The following is a 16,755-nucleotide window of genomic DNA, read 5'->3' as shown; positions in this document are numbered from 1 at the left end:
CAGTGCTTGCCCTAGGCGCCATTTTCGCTAGATACGCCTCTGCTGACAAGCGGAAGTACTTTTTCACACAGCACATAATTAATCTATGGAATTCTTTGCCGTGGCATGTGGTGATGGCCACCAGCTTGTATGGCTTTAAAAGGGGCTTAGACAGATTCATGGAGGACAGGTCTATCAATGGTTACTAGTCTGATGGCTGTGGGCCATCTCCAGCCTCAGAGGCACAATGCCTCTCAATATCAGTTGCAGGAGAGCAGCAACAGGAGAGAGGGCATGCACATACCTCTTGCCTGTGGGCTCCACAGAGGCATCCGATGAGACACTGTATGAAACAGGATGCTGGACAAGATAGGCCTTGTGCCTGATCCAGCAGGGCTGTTCTTTTGTTCATGTGATTAATTAGGTTTGCTATTTTAAATCTATCACATCGTTTTGTATATTTTAATGTTATGTCTGTCTTCAGGGGTGTAGCAAGGTTGTAGTGGGCCCAGAGACTATCTATCTATCTATATAAAACCTATGTGCCACAATGGAACATCATCCTAAATTGCGGACGATGCAAGTCATTTAATGGTATTAGAGAAAGACATGCTGTTCTGGTAGCTCCAGGTCTTAACACTCACATCAATTTTGGAGGATAGCTATAACTGAAGGAAGCCCACATGCGTACGCAGCTGGGGGAGTCAGTCATGTGACTTGCCTCCGGAGGGGCCCCCCAAGGCAGTGAGCCCCCAGACAACTGTCTCCCCTTGCCCTATTATAGTTACACCCCTGGTTTCTATATTTTTATATATATTAATGTTATATATATTTTAATGTTATGTTTACTTTTTGGAAATTATTTACCCTTCAAAAAGTGCAGCTAAATGCTTGACAGCCCAATCCTATCCCTAGATAATTTCCAAGCTTTAGTGGAAATGCCACTTCAAGAGAGATAGGTGCTGGTTAAGAATAATTTTTGGAAAGAGTGGGACTAGGTTTTGGGGGTCTGGGAAATTGGATTTCGGGTTAGGGGGTGGAGAGGGAAAGAGTAGGATTAGGAGTTCGAATGCAGGGGCGGGGGAGAGCAGTGACCCCCCCCCCAGGAATAGTCCTTTTGCTTAAAACTTAAGTTGTTTCTCCGCGCTCCTTGGTGAAGAACACAGCCACAAGAGGGAGAAGCAATGGTCGCCGTGAATTGTCTTGCATGTGCCTGTCTGAGTGATACACAGAACAACTGTCAGGGGCCGGGCTGGCCCAGCCCTCTTTCATTCTCACACCTGGTTTATTTTTCCTCCCACGCTGCTCCCTTAGAAAACGCGTGCGCCTCTCTGCTTGTCTTTGCGCTTATAGGCTCTGTTCACGGAAGGGAACAGCCAACTTAGCCTGCCAACTAAGCTAGCTCTGCCTCTTCCGCGCGAGCAGGCTGCACACGCACAGTCGGCCCGGCTCATTCCGCCTGCGCCGCTGGAGCGCCAGCATTGGAGGGCAGCACAGTTGAGCGCGGGTATGAGTTGCGGGGACGGCCGGTCTTTAGTTTGGGGGAGGGGAGGAGGGGGTGGGGTGGGGTGGGGTGGGGTGGCCGCGCCGCCGTCCCTGCAGCCAGCCCCAGCTGGTCTTGAGGCCCGCCAGTCATGGGCGCCGGCGGTGGTAGCGGAGAGAAGTTCAGCGCGGGAGAGAGACGACTTCGTGGGTCTTTGGGGGCCGCCCGTGGCGTGCAGCCGTGGGGCAGGGGAGCGCCCACAAAGTGGTCGCGTTGCGGGGGGGGGGGGGTGCCGGGAGCCGGTCTGGGGCGCCGCAGAGAAGAGGGCGGGGCGGCCGCCATTTTGGGGTCCTGCAGTGTCTATCCTCGGGCCAATCGTCCGCCCTCGTCGTGGTCCTCCTCCTCGCCCTTCGCTATCCTCCCACCCCCACTCCCACCCGAGGAGGAGATCGGGAGGTCAGGGCGAAGATGCTCGGCTAACGTTACTGCAGCCTGTCGGGATGCTCTTCAAAGGACGCCCCAATGATCTGCCGTGACTTCAGGAGGGGCCATCCCTGTCCTGATCTCCCGATGAGGCTGGTGAGCCTGCCCGAGCCTCCTTGCTCTGTCTTTGGTCGGGTTAACTATGTATTAAAAGGGGGCAACAGAAAAGTTAAGGGGGCGGCAAACCCTCCCTAACGCCCCTCAAGGTTGCGGGTCTGCCTACAGGTATGAATTATTATTATTCAAAATATTTAGACCCCGCTTCTCCAGTACACTACTGCTCGGGATGGCTCACAGCATTAATAAAACAGATACAATGTGAAATAAGAGACTAATAATAAAATTGAACAAGTTAAGCCAAACAGTTTACAAGCCCAGATTAAACTGACAATTAAAATTACAATTTTTAAATAAGTGCTAGGCATGCCAATGGGGCCATTTTGAGAGTATTCAACTCCTAGCTTAATGGTTTCTAAAAAGCTTAATGGTTGCACATGAGAAAACATTGGAATGGGTTTTATTCACACATGTGGAATAAGCAGGCAGAGCGGAGGGAAAAAGAACTAACTAGCTGTTTGTATGTGTGTTGCATTTTCTGACCACAGTGTGTGCAGCGATTGAATGAATGTGGGTTCCTTGGTTATCCACCTCATTAACTTCGGTAAATAAGCTCAGGGGTTTGGTTTTTGTGGTGGTAAGTGCATTATAGAGTCTCTAGTTGCTCAGAGAATTCCTCTCAAGTAAATAATTTTATTGGTCCTCCTAAGGTACTTGGAGGGCTGTGCACAGGTTGAGTAAATGTTCTTTAAAGTACATTCCTTTACATGTGGAGTAAAGCGGGGGGAGTCCCCAATTCCTTCCATAAGAGAGGGAGGAACTAATGGACCTCCTTAGGACTGAATGGTGTCCATTTTGCTATACCATTGCAGAGGTGAAATTTTCTGAAATTTAGAGTTACAAAGTGACTCTTTGAATCTAAATATACACAGTTCCTAATTGGCACTAGATATAATGCTCATGGTACTTGTAATTTTTCTCCCCACACCCCAGCACGTAGCAGTAATAGGGTGGGGGGAGTGATCAGGAAATGGCTAGGAGTTATGAGGAAAAGTTAATTTTGTAGGTAATATGCTCAAGCATCTTAGTCTGTGGCTGGTGGTTGCCAAAAGGGAATAAATTGCATTAATATTTAAGTAGTCTTACTAGTCAAATGTTTTTGGTGGAAACTAATTTTTGTCTGGCTGGCCCACACAGTGGCAAAGTGAGCATGCCCACCTATGACCTGCTGTTGCCAGATTTGGCTTATTTTAAGCCAAATTTAGGGTTACAGCCCATTTGACCCACGAGTATACCCCTCAGGTTCTGGCAACACCCTGGGGAGGGCTGCCATGAATGTTGTGGAATTGCTTGGCAGAGTGTCAATGCTGAAGGGACAAGCGCTGTACTTGTGGAGAGATTCCTTTGGTACTCAGAATACTGTCACCCAAGTGTTCTGCGTCATGGGGAGGATCTCTCCAGGAGTACAGCATTTTGTCTCTTGAGTGTAAGCAGGGAGAGGAGTTTGAGTGTGTGAGCTTAGGGTTGAGGGATCATGCTCACAAGTACAGCATCTGCACTTTCTGTTCTACCTGAACAGGGCTGATGCCTTTCTTGCTCTGTAGAATCAGACTGGAAAGCTGAGGCTTCCACTCCCATGAGTTCCCAAAGATCATGGCGAAAGGGGAGAAGGCAGGTGGCATACTTTCAGGGGCCTAATTGAGCCTGCATGTTGCTAGCTGTGGACCCTTGTTACAGAGCAAGCCTGCACGTCTTTGGCCCTCCATCTACCATTGGACTACAGCCCCATCGTCCCCAGCCACCGTGGCCAATAGTCAGGGATGATGGAGGCTGAAAATTGTAGAGGATGACAATTGCATATCTAAATTCCTAGAGATCTGATTTCTGTAAGTTCGGAAAGCAAAGCTTTTCACTGCTGTAGTCTTATTATAAATGCTGAAGAGGATAATCCCAGGACTTTAACTGGGGAAGGGCCTCCCCACATCTCAGAGCATTGTAGTTCTCCACCACATTTCACAAAACAGCCACTGCATGCGTGTTTGTATGTGTGCCTTTAGTTCTAGTTTTGGGTTCTTATGAAGAGAAAGTAGAATGTCAGTTTGAACATAGGAAGCTGCCTTATACAGAGTCAGACCCTTGGTCCATCTAGCTCAGTATTGTCTACACTGACTGGCAGCAGCTTCTCCAAGATTACAGGCAGGTGTCTCTCTCAGTCCTGTCTGGAGATGCCAGGGAGGGAACCTGGGACCTCTGTATATGCAGGCATGCAGATGCTCTTCCACTGAGCTACAGCCCCTAAGAGAAATATCTTGCAGTGCTCACATGTAGTCTCCCATTCAAATGCAAACCATGGTGGACCCTGCTTAGCCAAGGGGACAATTCATGCTTGCTGTCACAAGACCAGCTCTTCTCCCTGTTGCAAAAAGAAACTGTTAATTTTTAACCAAAGTAAAATAAACACTGGAGCATTTACTCTTGTTCCTTATTCAAGTCCCCCCACCAACTGTAGAGAAATATCAATATTTCCAAATCGCAAATACCCCAGAAATTATTTTTTCTTGATCGTAACTAAAATGCTACCTTGATGTTCCAAAAAGCACAAATCCCAATAGTGCAATATCAGTAAGAAATAGGGATGTGCACAGAACCGTGCCTCTGCAGTTCGAAGGCGGCAGGAGTGCCTCTTTAAGGGCGGGGGAGGGTGCACTCACCCATCCCGCTGCTTCCCCCCACTGGCGCTTGTTACTTTCCAAAACCTTTGGGGCGGCAGCATACCTCCCCACCGCCCCTTCCCTGTCCTCGGCCAGAAGTACTGGGTGCATGTGTGCCTGTCACTTGTGTGTGTGTGTGCAGGGAGGTACGCTGCCACCCTAAAGGTTTTGGAAAGTAACGGGCGCTGGCGGTGGGGTGAAGGTGGAAGGCGTGAGTGCACCCTCCCCCGCCCTTAAAGTGCTACCCCCAGGGCCTTCAAACTTCAAACCGACCCCGGGGTTCGAACCTGTTTGGAGGCCTCTGAACAGGTTTGTGCACATCCCTAAAAAGAAATAAGTGCTGATCACGTGATGCCTCTGGGCCCCATGAAAGCAGTGCCAGAAGTCAACCTTTCAGTTTTGACAGAAAAACTGCTTTCCTTTCCTTGGTGAACTACAGGACTCATCTGGTTTTTTTAAAAAAACTGTTGGATAGTGAGTAAAGTGTCTAGGGTCTATGTAAAATCTCTTGATGTCACTGAATAGATTTAGTCTGAGTAGTGTGTTCTAGTTCTAGGCATTTTCTTTTTAGAAATGAAGATATATTCAACAATTTCTAATATTCTATATCTTTAGGATAGCATCGTTATTTAAGATGAGTGAGGTAATATACACCAAGAATCCTGAGGAAGATGAAGTGCTTGTTAATAACAATGGAAATGCACAGGATGGATATGCGCAAAATGGATCAAGGAATCACTATTCAGAGCAAGAGAGACGTACTGGCAGTGGATGCTCAGGGGTGGGAAAACTGTGTGGTAAGCTAATTTTCTTCTGAGGAAGAACATGGAGACTTGGCTCTTGGTCTTTGAAAGCAGATGAAAGCAGTATCTTGAGCCTGCAATAAATTCTGCACAAATGCTGCTGTGGAAGTTGTTGCCTACCTGTGTAATTATTTATTTGATTTCTATACCGCCCTACCAAAAATGACTCAAAATTCCAAGAATTTTGTTTACATTTTTTATGAGCGTTAATAAGATGTACATATTATGGCTGGACAAAAGTGCATAATAAAGATGGGTCTCCTTATCATTCTGCAGTCTTTTGTAACCATACCTGGATAAAGTAGAGAGTACATGACTAGTCCCCACATATTAATCACTGGGAATATTTAAAATTAGCTGGGCCGGGCGCAGAGCATCTGTGCTGTTTTGTCACCTCGTTAGGAGAAAGATAGGAAGCTGCCATATACTGAGTCAGACCATTGGTCTATCTGGCTCAGTATTGTCTTCACAGACTGGCAGGGGCTTCTCCAAGGTTGCAGGCAGGAATCTCTCTCAGCCCTATCTTGGAGATGCCAGAGAGGGAACTTGGAACCTAGATGCTCTAGATTCACGGTTTGTGGCACTCTCTTCCTTATTACTAACTTGATGTTTAGGATTGGGGCTTGATACTCAAACCAGGAGATTTTGCTACTCAGTTGACTTCAGTCAGCCTTGCAGTGCTCTAATATCTATGGCATAATGGAAATGCTGGCCACCTCAACCAGAAGGAGCTGCCAGATTATCTTGCCACCTCAAGGACTTGGTTCAGGGTTGACTAGCTCTGACATAAGCAGAAGGTTGATTAGGACTGATGGCAGGTAGTGCTCAGTTCTGCTTATGGAAATGGACCTGTGATATTTGCAACCCAGTCTGTATCCCCAGCAGGATGGGAGCAAGCTTTTCTCCTGCAAGTCAGAAGGGGATGGAACTCCAATTCAGCCTGCTGGATCCCCAGCAGGATCAGAGCTTGGGCCCTGCTCCTGTACTATGGGATGTGACACAATTCTGACTGCATTCGCCCATATGAATTTGCCAGGGCCCTCTGCTCATCATCTCAGGGCCTGCTCATAACCGCACCACTAACAGAGGTCTGGTTGGCGGGGACTGGAGACAGGGCCTTTTCGGTTGTGGCTCCTCAGCTTTGGAACAGCCTCCCTGAAGAGCTTTGCCATGCTCCCTCCCTCAGTGTTTTAAAAAAACATTTTAAAATGCACCTTTTAAAGGAGGCTTTTTAATGCTCCATTATTATTATTATTATTTGGTTATATCTGGTAGGTTCTTTAGCTTTTTATAATTTTCAGTTTTAATTTGAACCTAATAATGATTGTTGTGTTTAATCTTTTTTGTTTGTTTAATTTAGTTAATTTTATTACTTTTATTGTATCTTGTGTCTATCTTATTGTTGTGAGCTGCCCCAAGCAGTAGTGCACTAGAAGGATGGGGTATAAGTATTTTAAATAAATAAATAAGATGGACGATGGAATCTGGCTTATAATCTTGGTGATTAGTCTGGGCCTTCACCTGTTATCTCCTGGCACTTAAGGGGTGAGATAGAAGGAGGGGTGTCCCTGCTGCAACAGTTCATAGACTGTGTAGCATATATGCCACACACGGAATTTTAATTTAGTGTGTGGATACACCCAGCCTTGTTTATAGAAGACAGCCAGACATCTCACTTGCATGTGGACGTCTTTTGGCAGTGAGATCAGGTACTAGAGATCAGGTCCAGTGTGGTATCAGACATCTACACCAGGCAACAAACCACCACTTGTAAGTTGTAGACCCCAAAAAGCCTTCAAGGGCACCTCCTGTGTAGAAGTCATAGTTGGGGGTGGGGGTGGTTCTGCAGTCATGTGACAATGTAGGGGCATTTCACCCATTAGACCTGATGCAGTATTAAAATTGATGTCACAGTAAATAGCCTTTAAGATGCTACAAATGAATTACCTTCACTGCAACATAGGTTATTCTTCTTGAGTTTCCCCCCACCCCTGTGCTGGAGCTCCTCATTGATGGGTTGTACAGCATGCATGCTTGAGAGACAAGACTGGACTTTTGATCAGGCTAGCTTCCTTCCGCCGGAGGGTGCCCTATCCCAGTTCCAGTCCTGTCTGCTCGAGCCTGCAGGACGCATTCCAGAGCTCTTCAGCAATTATCAATTATTCAGCTTGTCAGGCTAGCTGTATCTTGTATTTTTATCTAAATTTGTTTTCTTTGACTTACTTTGGCTATCAGTTTAGCTTTCTACGTCTCCCTTCTTCCCCTCCCTCCTTTCCCTTAGATTGTGCTAGGGTGGGAAGGGAGCTACCTTAAGTTTTTCCCGTTTGATTTACCCAAATTGCCTTATTATGGAATTGGCTCCCTCCGGCAGAAAGAAGCTAGCCTGATCAAAAGTCCAGTCCTGTCTCTCAAACATGCATTCTGTATAACCCATCAATGAGGAGTTCCAGACACAGGAAGAAAGGAACCCTTCAGGGTAAGACCAATGTTCCTTTCTGTTGATAAAACAAAACAAAAAATCACTAAAATACCTCTATTGTTGCTCTTTCCTAGGTGATAGAGTTAATACAAAGTTCAGCAAGACGGTTATTTACAAGACACTAATTATAATATTGGCTTTATTGCTGATAGTCTTTATCAGTCTCTATGCTACTGAGCGTGGTAAGTTCTTACTGTCTTGCTGCGATGCTATCCATTTTTCTCTCTGCTTCCTATCTGCCCTGCACCTAAATGCATTTTAATGAGGTCTCTTTAGTTTCCTATCGTGTAGGTCAGTCTGTCTTTGACTGCTCCTCCTCTTTCATTCTCTGCTTCTTCTGCCATCTGGTTCTTCTCTTATTGTTACTACAAACTCTCCCTGAGACTGCTCCCTGTCTTCTCAAACTGCAAGTCTGCAGTAAAAGCCCCAGAAACTGGGGTGAGACAAAGTGACTCTAGTCCAAGCGATGGTGTGAACAAAACAATATATGTTGTGCACACTTGAAGCAGATCTTAGTGCTAGAACAGACATTAAATCACTCTTCTTGTTATGTCCAGACCACTGAGTTCCTTGTTGCTTTTTTGCAATTGAATTGGCTGTTGCTGCCGCCAGGAAGGAAATATTAAGGGTTCTGCAGCAGGAACAAAATTGAGGTTCTTACAGAAATATTTTGTGTCCAACCTAAGCCTGTTAAATTGATTGGGAGGTCAAAAACTGGTGCTTAGTAGCAGGTGCTTGACTAATTTAGGAGACTTGCTCTTGATTCCCTCTTCCTCTTGCCTTTTGTCTAAATGAGTTTTGAAAATGCTATAGTTCTCTCTCAGAGCAGCAGGAGGCAATGTTGATCTTTCTTTCTTTCTTTCTTTCTTTCTTTCTTTCTTTCTTTCTTTCTTCAGCAGCAAACCGCAAACAGCCACCAGTTGAAACTTCATGCCTCCAAGGCTGGATTATGAATAAAGGGATGTGCTACTTGTTCTCTGCAACTGACGAGACCTGGAGCTCCAGCCAAAGCAATTGTTCTTCATACGGTGGCTCCTTTGTGACAATTGATACTCAAGAGGAAAGGGTAAGAGAGCCATTCAGACCTTACAGCCTGGATCTGATGTAAGGGTGTAGTTCTTAGTGATCGCTGATCACTGTGATGATCAGGAAGGAAATGATGTCACTACAACAATAACCTCATGCTGCAGTCAGCACTTGCTTGGACTGGCTGAGAGGAAAGTTTTGATGTGGATAAACTAGTTGAAGCTGAATCCAGACAAGACTGGTTGCAGAGTTTGTAGCCTTGAAAAAAAAATGGAGGGCTCTGGCTACTAGTAGAGTTCAGCCTCCATTGGTCACTCCAGTTAAACTTCTGAGATGGTCTTAGACCCATTACAGTGCCTAGGATTACAATTGGTTGCAGTGGTCAAGAGCACTTTTCATCAGCTCTGTTGGGTGCAAAAGCTGCAGCCCTTCTTTCGGGTTTGGACTTGTGACCACTTTTATGTCTGTGTAAGTTCAAGCCTAGATTATGGGGTGCTGTTAGTAGATGGTTAAGAAGCTCCAGTTGGTGCAGGGTGCAGTTAGCCCAAGGCACAACTGAATGTCTGGCTGAGACCTATCAAGCCCTTAGCTTAGAATCTGTGTATGTCCTAGGCCATCTTCTTTTCTGTGTCCTGTCTGAACCTCTGAATTGCACTGGGCACTCCTTTCTTTCCCTTACTTAACTTTTAAATAGGAACTTCAGAAGCTGCCATATACTGAGTCAGACCACTGGTCTATCTTGCTCAGTATTGTCTACACAGACTAGCAGCTGCTTCTCCAAGGCTGCAGGCAGGAGTCTCTCTCAGTCCTATCTTGGAGATGCCAGGGCTGTTCCCAGAGCGGCTCCATCCCCTAAGGGGAAGATCTTCCAGTGCTCACACATGAGTCTCCCATTCATATGCAACCAGGGTGGACCCTGCTTAGCTAAGGGAACAAGTTATGCTGGCTACTACAAGACCAGCTCTCCGTCACACATCCTCCCAGTAATAATTGGGAGGAAAGCGCATGGCTGTGATACACCCATAGAAAATGACCACATTTCTTTTCTGTATCAGGACTACTCTGGCTACTTCTATACTGATTTGTCTAGCCCTTAAAAGGAGGACTGGTTATAATATCAGATGTCATAACACCTCACAACAATGCATTCCACAGGCTAATTGCCCTGTGTCCTAGGGAAAGAGTCTCTCCTTTTAGCCACTGGGGCTATTTTCACAAGCAGTAGAAACTGGGCTAAGGGAACCCAGCCCCTCCACTGCATGTGAGAACCTCTGGGAGCCACATGGCTCCCAGTGGCAGAGCAGCGGCAAACCCTCTTGGGTAGCCCACTACTTAACCCGGGTTTCAGGCACAGGAGCACCCGAAAAGCGGGCTCACTCCCTGTGTGTCGCTGCGGCATGGTACTGCACCGACTCACAAGTCATGTCCCAACCAAGAGGCTACAACAAGCCTCCCTGCAGTGGGGCGGGGGGGGGGGGGGGGCTCGCAGTCACGCAGTACCTTATGACCCTGGAAATTGAGGGGATATATTTTATTTATAACCCACTCTATCGATAAAGGTTCAGTATGTGTAAGAAACTTACACATATTGCAGTACCTAAAATGGCTCATAGAATACATTTTAAATCTGACTTTTTATATTCCAGGAATTTGTAGAGCGCAAGGCAGATACTGACTATTGGATTAACCTCCAGAGGGAGAGTGTAGAACAGCCCTGGAAATGGCCAAATGGGTCTCTTGTCGACGACCGGTAAGTGTTGCCAGTGGATATTGGGCCAGTGGATTTGGGGCAGACGCATGCTTAGATAGTTGGCTGGCTGAGGAGTGGTTTTATTTATTTATTGCAATTTTTTATTTACTTAAATGTATTTATTTAAGCGTTGATTCAGCCAGTGGTATGATCTTCCAACCATTCAGCTTGGTATACTAGCATTCTCATTGCAATGCTACAACATCCCTCAGTATTCCTTTGGGAAATGTTGATCTTTTCCTTTTTGTCTTCATGTGCTGCTTTTGTGCTGCCCCAGTATATTTGATTTGAGTCTGATATATTTCCCCCTCTTTTTTCTATTTATGCTTGCTGATGTCATTTAAGCCAAGTAAGTCCTTCTGGGTTTCAAGGGTCTTGTAGCCTGATCCAATCATGTTTATGGAAGTTAAATGTGACTTCACCCTCCCCAAACTCACTTCGGATGAAATACTGAAGGGGCACAGCGGCAAGGCAGGGATGGCCCTCTGGACAGTGTTCTTGAGGGACCACTTGTCCTACACACTTTACTCTGGGGACTGGAAGTGTATTTTGATGGCTCTGGATGGGAAGACAGACTAGAGGGGGGTCCACAGAGGACAACACCACAAAACCCAGAGGCAGTGCACATAAGACTCCTTCATATGATTAAAAACTGGGTAGGAGGAGTGTTCTACCCAGTTTCAAGAGCTGTGTATGCTTCCATTTAGTTGCTGTGTGCCAGGGAAAAACAAGGCAAGAGTGGTAGTCAGCTGGCCTCCCGCTGGGTAGGACGGAGCCCTCCTGCCTTGTTTTTCCCTTGCACACAACCAGGAGCTCATGCAGCTCCGAAACTGGGCAGGATGCTTCTCCTATCAAGTTCTCAATCCTGTAAATGAGCCTATAGATTGCATGCTTGAGGTATTAGAAGAAATTTTGAACAGGGAGAGATTAGAGAATGCTTTAATGAAGAAAGGAAGGGGGTTGGATGAAGAGTTGGTCTTGTGGTTGCAAGTGTGAATTGTCACTCTCACTAAGCAGGCTCTGCCCTGGTTTACATTTGAATGGGAGACTACATGTGTGAGCATTATGAGATATTCACCTTAGGGGATGGGGCCGCTTTTGGAAGAGCATCTGCTTGCTTGCATGCAGGAGGTTTCACGTTCCCTTTCTCCCTGGCATCTCCAGTTAGGGCTGAGAGAGAATCCTGCCTGTAACCTTGGGGAAGCTGCTGCCAGTCAGTGTAGACCAGTGTTTCTCAATGTTTTTGGAGTCATGGACCAGTACATTATTTGTGCAGTTTCCTGGACCAGCCATTAGTAAGGGGGTCACCACCCTCGCCCCCACCCCCAGACACCCCCAAAAACCAGTTCCAGGCAGCTCTCCAGAGCTCATTTCCAAGCACCCTCGTTGCTGGATAATGTTCATTTCAAGGAAGCAAAATGAACGTTATCCAGCAGCAAGGGCTGCTTGGAAATGAGTTCCAGAGAGCTCCTGGAGGTTTCTTTTGGGGAGTGTGTGATTTTTATTAGTGATGCCTCACGGACCGGTGCCGGTCCCACGGACTGGTGCTGGTCCATGGACTGGTGGTTGAGAAACACTGGTGTAGACAGTACTGAGCTAGATGGACCAATGGTCTGACTCAGTATGTGGCAGCTTCCTATGTGATTCTCAAAAGGCCACTTATGTTAAATCTATCTCTGGGGTGATTTTTGTTGCAGGTTTCAAATTGGAGGCGAAGGACTCTGTGCCTATCTGAACGATAAAGTGGTCAGCTCAACGTACTGTGACCAACGTCGAAACTGGATATGCAGGATGCCTGTCCTTGGTGCTAAGAGGGAAGCCTTGCTATAAGTGGAGAAGTGTGGAACTTCTGGAATAACTCCACTTGCAGTACTGAGTCACTTATTTCCATACAATGTGACTGTCGGGACTCTGTCCCCATTTCAGTGAATTCCAGGGGCACGTCTTGTAAATATGTAAATTTACATGTAAATTATAATTTAGATAATACATTAAACCATTTATTAAAACATTTTCTTGTTAATGAAAACTTTTATGAAACATTTTAATGAAACAAATTCCTACAAGAAATTGTAGTTGTGCAATATAACAAATACCATATTGTACAAAAATGTGCAGATCACAATAGTTCAGCTGCCCTCAGTAGCATTCTAAAAACCAATCTGTGTCTTCAATGAATCAGCTGCCTTCACCCTACTTTTAAGGAAAATATCATGTAACCCCATATAAAACCCATCCATCAGAGTCCAAATTATTGTGATGGAAATCAGAAAAGTGCTCACACTTGGGATTATCACATCGCTGGTCTTGTGCTTTCAGACATGAATTGACCCCATTGCTAAGCAGGGTTTGCCTTCATTTGAATTTGAACGGGAGACTATATGTTTGAGCACTAACATTCCTGTAGCTATCAGGTATTATATTTACACTTATACAATATCGTGTTCTTCAAAGGAGCTCAGAGCAGAGTACATAGCTATTTTTAACCCTGGGACAACCCTGTGAGGTGGGGTTAGGCTGAGAGAAGTGACTGGCCCCAAGTAACCCAGTGAATAAAATACTTCCTAGCATTACAACAGGGAAGAAAACTGATCACCAATGTCCTTTCTGGCAGCATTACTGTGGCAGAGAGAATCAGTGCTTCGACTCTTAGTTGAAGCATAGGCTGATCATTTTGATGCCAGGTTTCAAGTAATGCTTCAGCTGAGCTTTGTCTCTTTGTAAATTGAATGAAGCTGTGTGGATTAGAATGTACATTTGAGTTTAAAGAAATTGCTTTAGGTTTCTACCTCATTCTTGCACTCAGCATTTAATGATAACCAGATGAAAATCATTATTTGTCTAAGCAGCCTTTGACTGTACAGTATATGCAAAAAGAGTGGTCAAGCAGAAACTGGGTGCACTGTTCTGCAATTTTCAGATCCATGCATGATTGTGGGAATTCTAAATTGGTTTTGTGGTTGAGAGTCCCAATATGGAGAGATTAGGGAAGAATTCTTCCAGTTTAACTAGAAATAAATTAGAATAATGGGCATTTGCACCCTCTGTTTTCCCCAGGCAGTCAGGTACCCTAAGCTGTAGGTCAAGCTATTAAATTGCTTAAATAGAACAGCCATCTAAAGTGACAACCTATAAAATACCAGAGAATGTAAATGGGAAAGAAGAAATGGGGTCAGGTCTTCCAAGAAAGGAGAGGTATCTTATTACTGGTGTCCTTTGGACGCCTCATGAGAAAAACTTCCTCCTCACAGATCCACTTATACTGGTCATGGCATATTATTCGTGGAATTAACTTCACCCTCCAGCACCCTGTGTGAACTGTCCAGTGCAGGGAGCCTGAATCGCTGAACAGCAGAGTGCACGTTGGTGGGGACTGTTTCACTGTGCCCCCTCTTGTGCTTTCATACCTTTTGCCTTCTGAAAACATGTCTCTGAAGGCTGCATACATCCAAACATTTTGTGGCTAACTGCCATGTGATGGGTGGCACTGCAGGCATGTTCAGGTGCATAGGGAAGCTGCCTCCAGCCCGGGTGCAACCCGCTGTGGTGGCCCCTTGTGCCCTAGCCACGCCTCCTGCTTCTGACAGATGCAGATCCATTTGTGGGGAAGGTGCTCCCCGGCACCTGCCAGGCTAGAAACCCTGCATGGCCCTGTCTCTCTCAATGGCCACGTCCCTGCATCTGATGTCAGATGCAGGGGTGGGGGTGGGGCTTGGGCACCAGGGGCATCTCCAGGGGACTGATGGCCCGGGTTCTTTGGACTAGTCAGTGCAATGGTTGCTCTGCCCCTGGACACATTCCTCCAAAATGTGCACACGGTCACTGGCAGGTGTGCTCAAAGGGTTGCACCCCATTGGTTGGGTTGGCCCGGCACAGCGAAAGGGCTGCTGCTCTGCAAGTCTGCCTGCTGATCCCTGACCAAGAAGGAGTGCAGCAAAGCAGGGGCGCCTCCTGCCACGTCTGCAGACAAGCCCCTCCCAGGACTCTGGGCCACAAAAGCCTCCCTCCATCCCTGTGCCGCTACTGCAGGGCCATGCTAAGCCCCACTCCCACAATAGCTTACAGAGCAGTCTTGCCCGCTGCCCATGTGCAATCTATTGCATGCAGGGATGTAGCTAGGGGAGAGGGGGCCCGTGTTCATCCCTCTCTCTGGTGGCCCCCCAGAGTGAGGGAGATAATGAAGAAAATAGGGAGGGGTGGAGCTGGGAGGCCCGTGTTCTTTGAACCCTTTCACTCAAGTATAGCTACGCCCCTGATTGCATGCACCTCCAGCATAGGCGAGCTGCGGGAGGAAGCTGGCACTGTCCGCAGCACTGCTGAGACATGGAGGCCTGCTCTGTGCTGGTTCCCATTGCCAAAGCACACAGAAGAAGACCCAGCTTGCGTGTGTGTGGGTTGCAAGTTGGACATTGTATTGAACCTTTTGCAGGACATGAAGGTTCTGGAATCAACAGCGCTGCCACCACCCCAGCACTGGCCTCCTCATCTGCATCCCTTGCCCCTCCCATGGCCTCTGCTCCAAGAACTGCCCCTGACTCTCTCACAGCCCCTTCCCTATGCCTGCTCCACAATGGGGTGGTGCTTGGGCTTCCTGGGCCATAAAGGGAAGGGACATCGCTCCCTCCCTGCATGGAGCCACTGATGTGATGGTGAGGGGGCTGTTTTGAGATGCCCGCTGAAATGTCACTGGCCCATCACCTTTTCAGCCCCATAGCATAGTTTGGCCATGAGAGGGCTGGACTCAGGCTCCCTGGACCTGTCATGGCAAAAGCATGGACTCCCCGGGGGGAGGCAGGAATGCTTGATAGATTTGCTGGGGTGGGGCGGCAGTGGGTGCTGTTCCTGGTGCCATTGGAAACATCACAGGCTGACATAACGGAGTAAGGATGCACAGAGGCTGTGCTTGTACTGCACAGCTGAGCTTCCTAATTAATTGCACTAGTGCAGCAAAGAAACTTGCCATTTTTGATGCTGTCCCTTCTCCAAGAAGCCCTCTGTGCCAGACATACTTCTGGGTGGAGGACAGACATATTTCTGGGTGGCCCAGAGTTTATCATGGGAAAGGGGAGAGTGTCAGAAATAGTCACTTCCCTGCTACTTCCCTGGAGTTCTGTTAGTCTGCTTGCTTGCTGCGTTGATGTGTAGCTCTGTATGTCAGCCTGTCCTTGGATGGTTTTTGTTTCCGGGACCTGTGGTGCAGTGCAGGAGGAGCCAGGCTTGTGTTCCTGGGGTGCACAATAGCAGGGGTATTCCTGCACCCCCCCGCTCCCCCAGCATATGGAGGCAGTGTTGCTTGCCAGGGCTGCCACCAAAGATACTGCCTGCCCTGTGCTGGGGGTGCATGGGACCAGTGTTTCCTCTAAGAGGGGTTCCTAGTGGTTGTTGACTACAACTCCCAGAATCCCCAGCTGTAATGGCTTTTGCTTGGCAATTATGGGAGTTGTAGTCAACAACATCTGGAGATCGCTGTTAGAAGGAACACTGCCTGGGACTACTGGCTGTGAGCAGGAAGCCACTGAGGAGACAGGAAACCTCGAGCTGTCAGAGGGTGGGCCAGCAGCCCCACTATCCATTGGGCATGGAAGCCGCGGTCCCTATTCTACTTGCAGGATGTCATCAAGGGCTGCCCCATCACACTGTTGGACCTGCATAAGTTCCCAGAGATTGCAGATGCCTTCTAGGAGTTGGTTGTTGTCAGTCCCTCTCCTCACCAGCCTGGGTCAAGTGCTTGGAAACGTTGTGGGAAGCCTTTGCTGTGTGAGGGCAACCTGACCATGTGCCCACTGTGGCACCCCTGGGCATTCCTGCCCTGCCTTCCTACAGTGTGCAAGGAAAGAAAAGTTTCACTGTAAGGTCTCATCCTGCGTGCAGTCCAGAGAGGTGGGCCCTGGCCCTGGAGGGGACTTCGCACTGCTCCCTTCTATGGGCTGCAAGCAAGTCAACACCGAGGATGAGGCACAAAAGAAGCCATGTGGTCACACGGC

At 47.3% G+C, this 16,755-nt stretch overlaps 1 protein-coding gene across 12 annotated transcripts in view; it reads left to right on the top strand.

Moving 5' to 3' along the window:
• Nucleotides 1-12,782, top strand: part of LOC128345412 (C-type lectin domain family 2 member D-like) — a 55,513-nt gene extending 42,731 nt beyond the window's left edge. For 8 of the 12 annotated variants that reach the window (XM_053297292.1, XM_053297293.1, XM_053297297.1 and 5 more), the window contains 5 exons: nt 5,329-5,510; nt 8,070-8,177; nt 8,892-9,061; nt 10,668-10,771; nt 12,469-12,782. In XM_053297292.1, the coding sequence (XP_053153267.1) occupies nt 5,329-5,510; nt 8,070-8,177; nt 8,892-9,061; nt 10,668-10,771; nt 12,469-12,601 (697 nt within the window). In that variant the 3' untranslated portion in view covers nt 12,602-12,782. Of the gene's footprint in view, nt 1-1,334; nt 1,487-2,032; nt 2,171-5,328; nt 5,511-8,069; nt 8,178-8,891; nt 9,062-10,667; nt 10,772-12,468 lie in introns of those variants that run through there. The other 4 variants (XM_053297301.1, XM_053297302.1, XM_053297298.1 and 1 more) reach the window with 4 other exon arrangements.
• Nucleotides 12,783-16,755: the final 3,973 nt, after the last annotated feature.

Source organism: Hemicordylus capensis, chromosome 2, assembly GCF_027244095.1.
Source record: "Hemicordylus capensis ecotype Gifberg chromosome 2, rHemCap1.1.pri, whole genome shotgun sequence".
Lineage (NCBI taxonomy): Eukaryota > Metazoa > Chordata > Lepidosauria > Squamata > Cordylidae > Hemicordylus > Hemicordylus capensis.
This window is presented reverse-complemented; position numbering and strand designations above follow the sequence as displayed.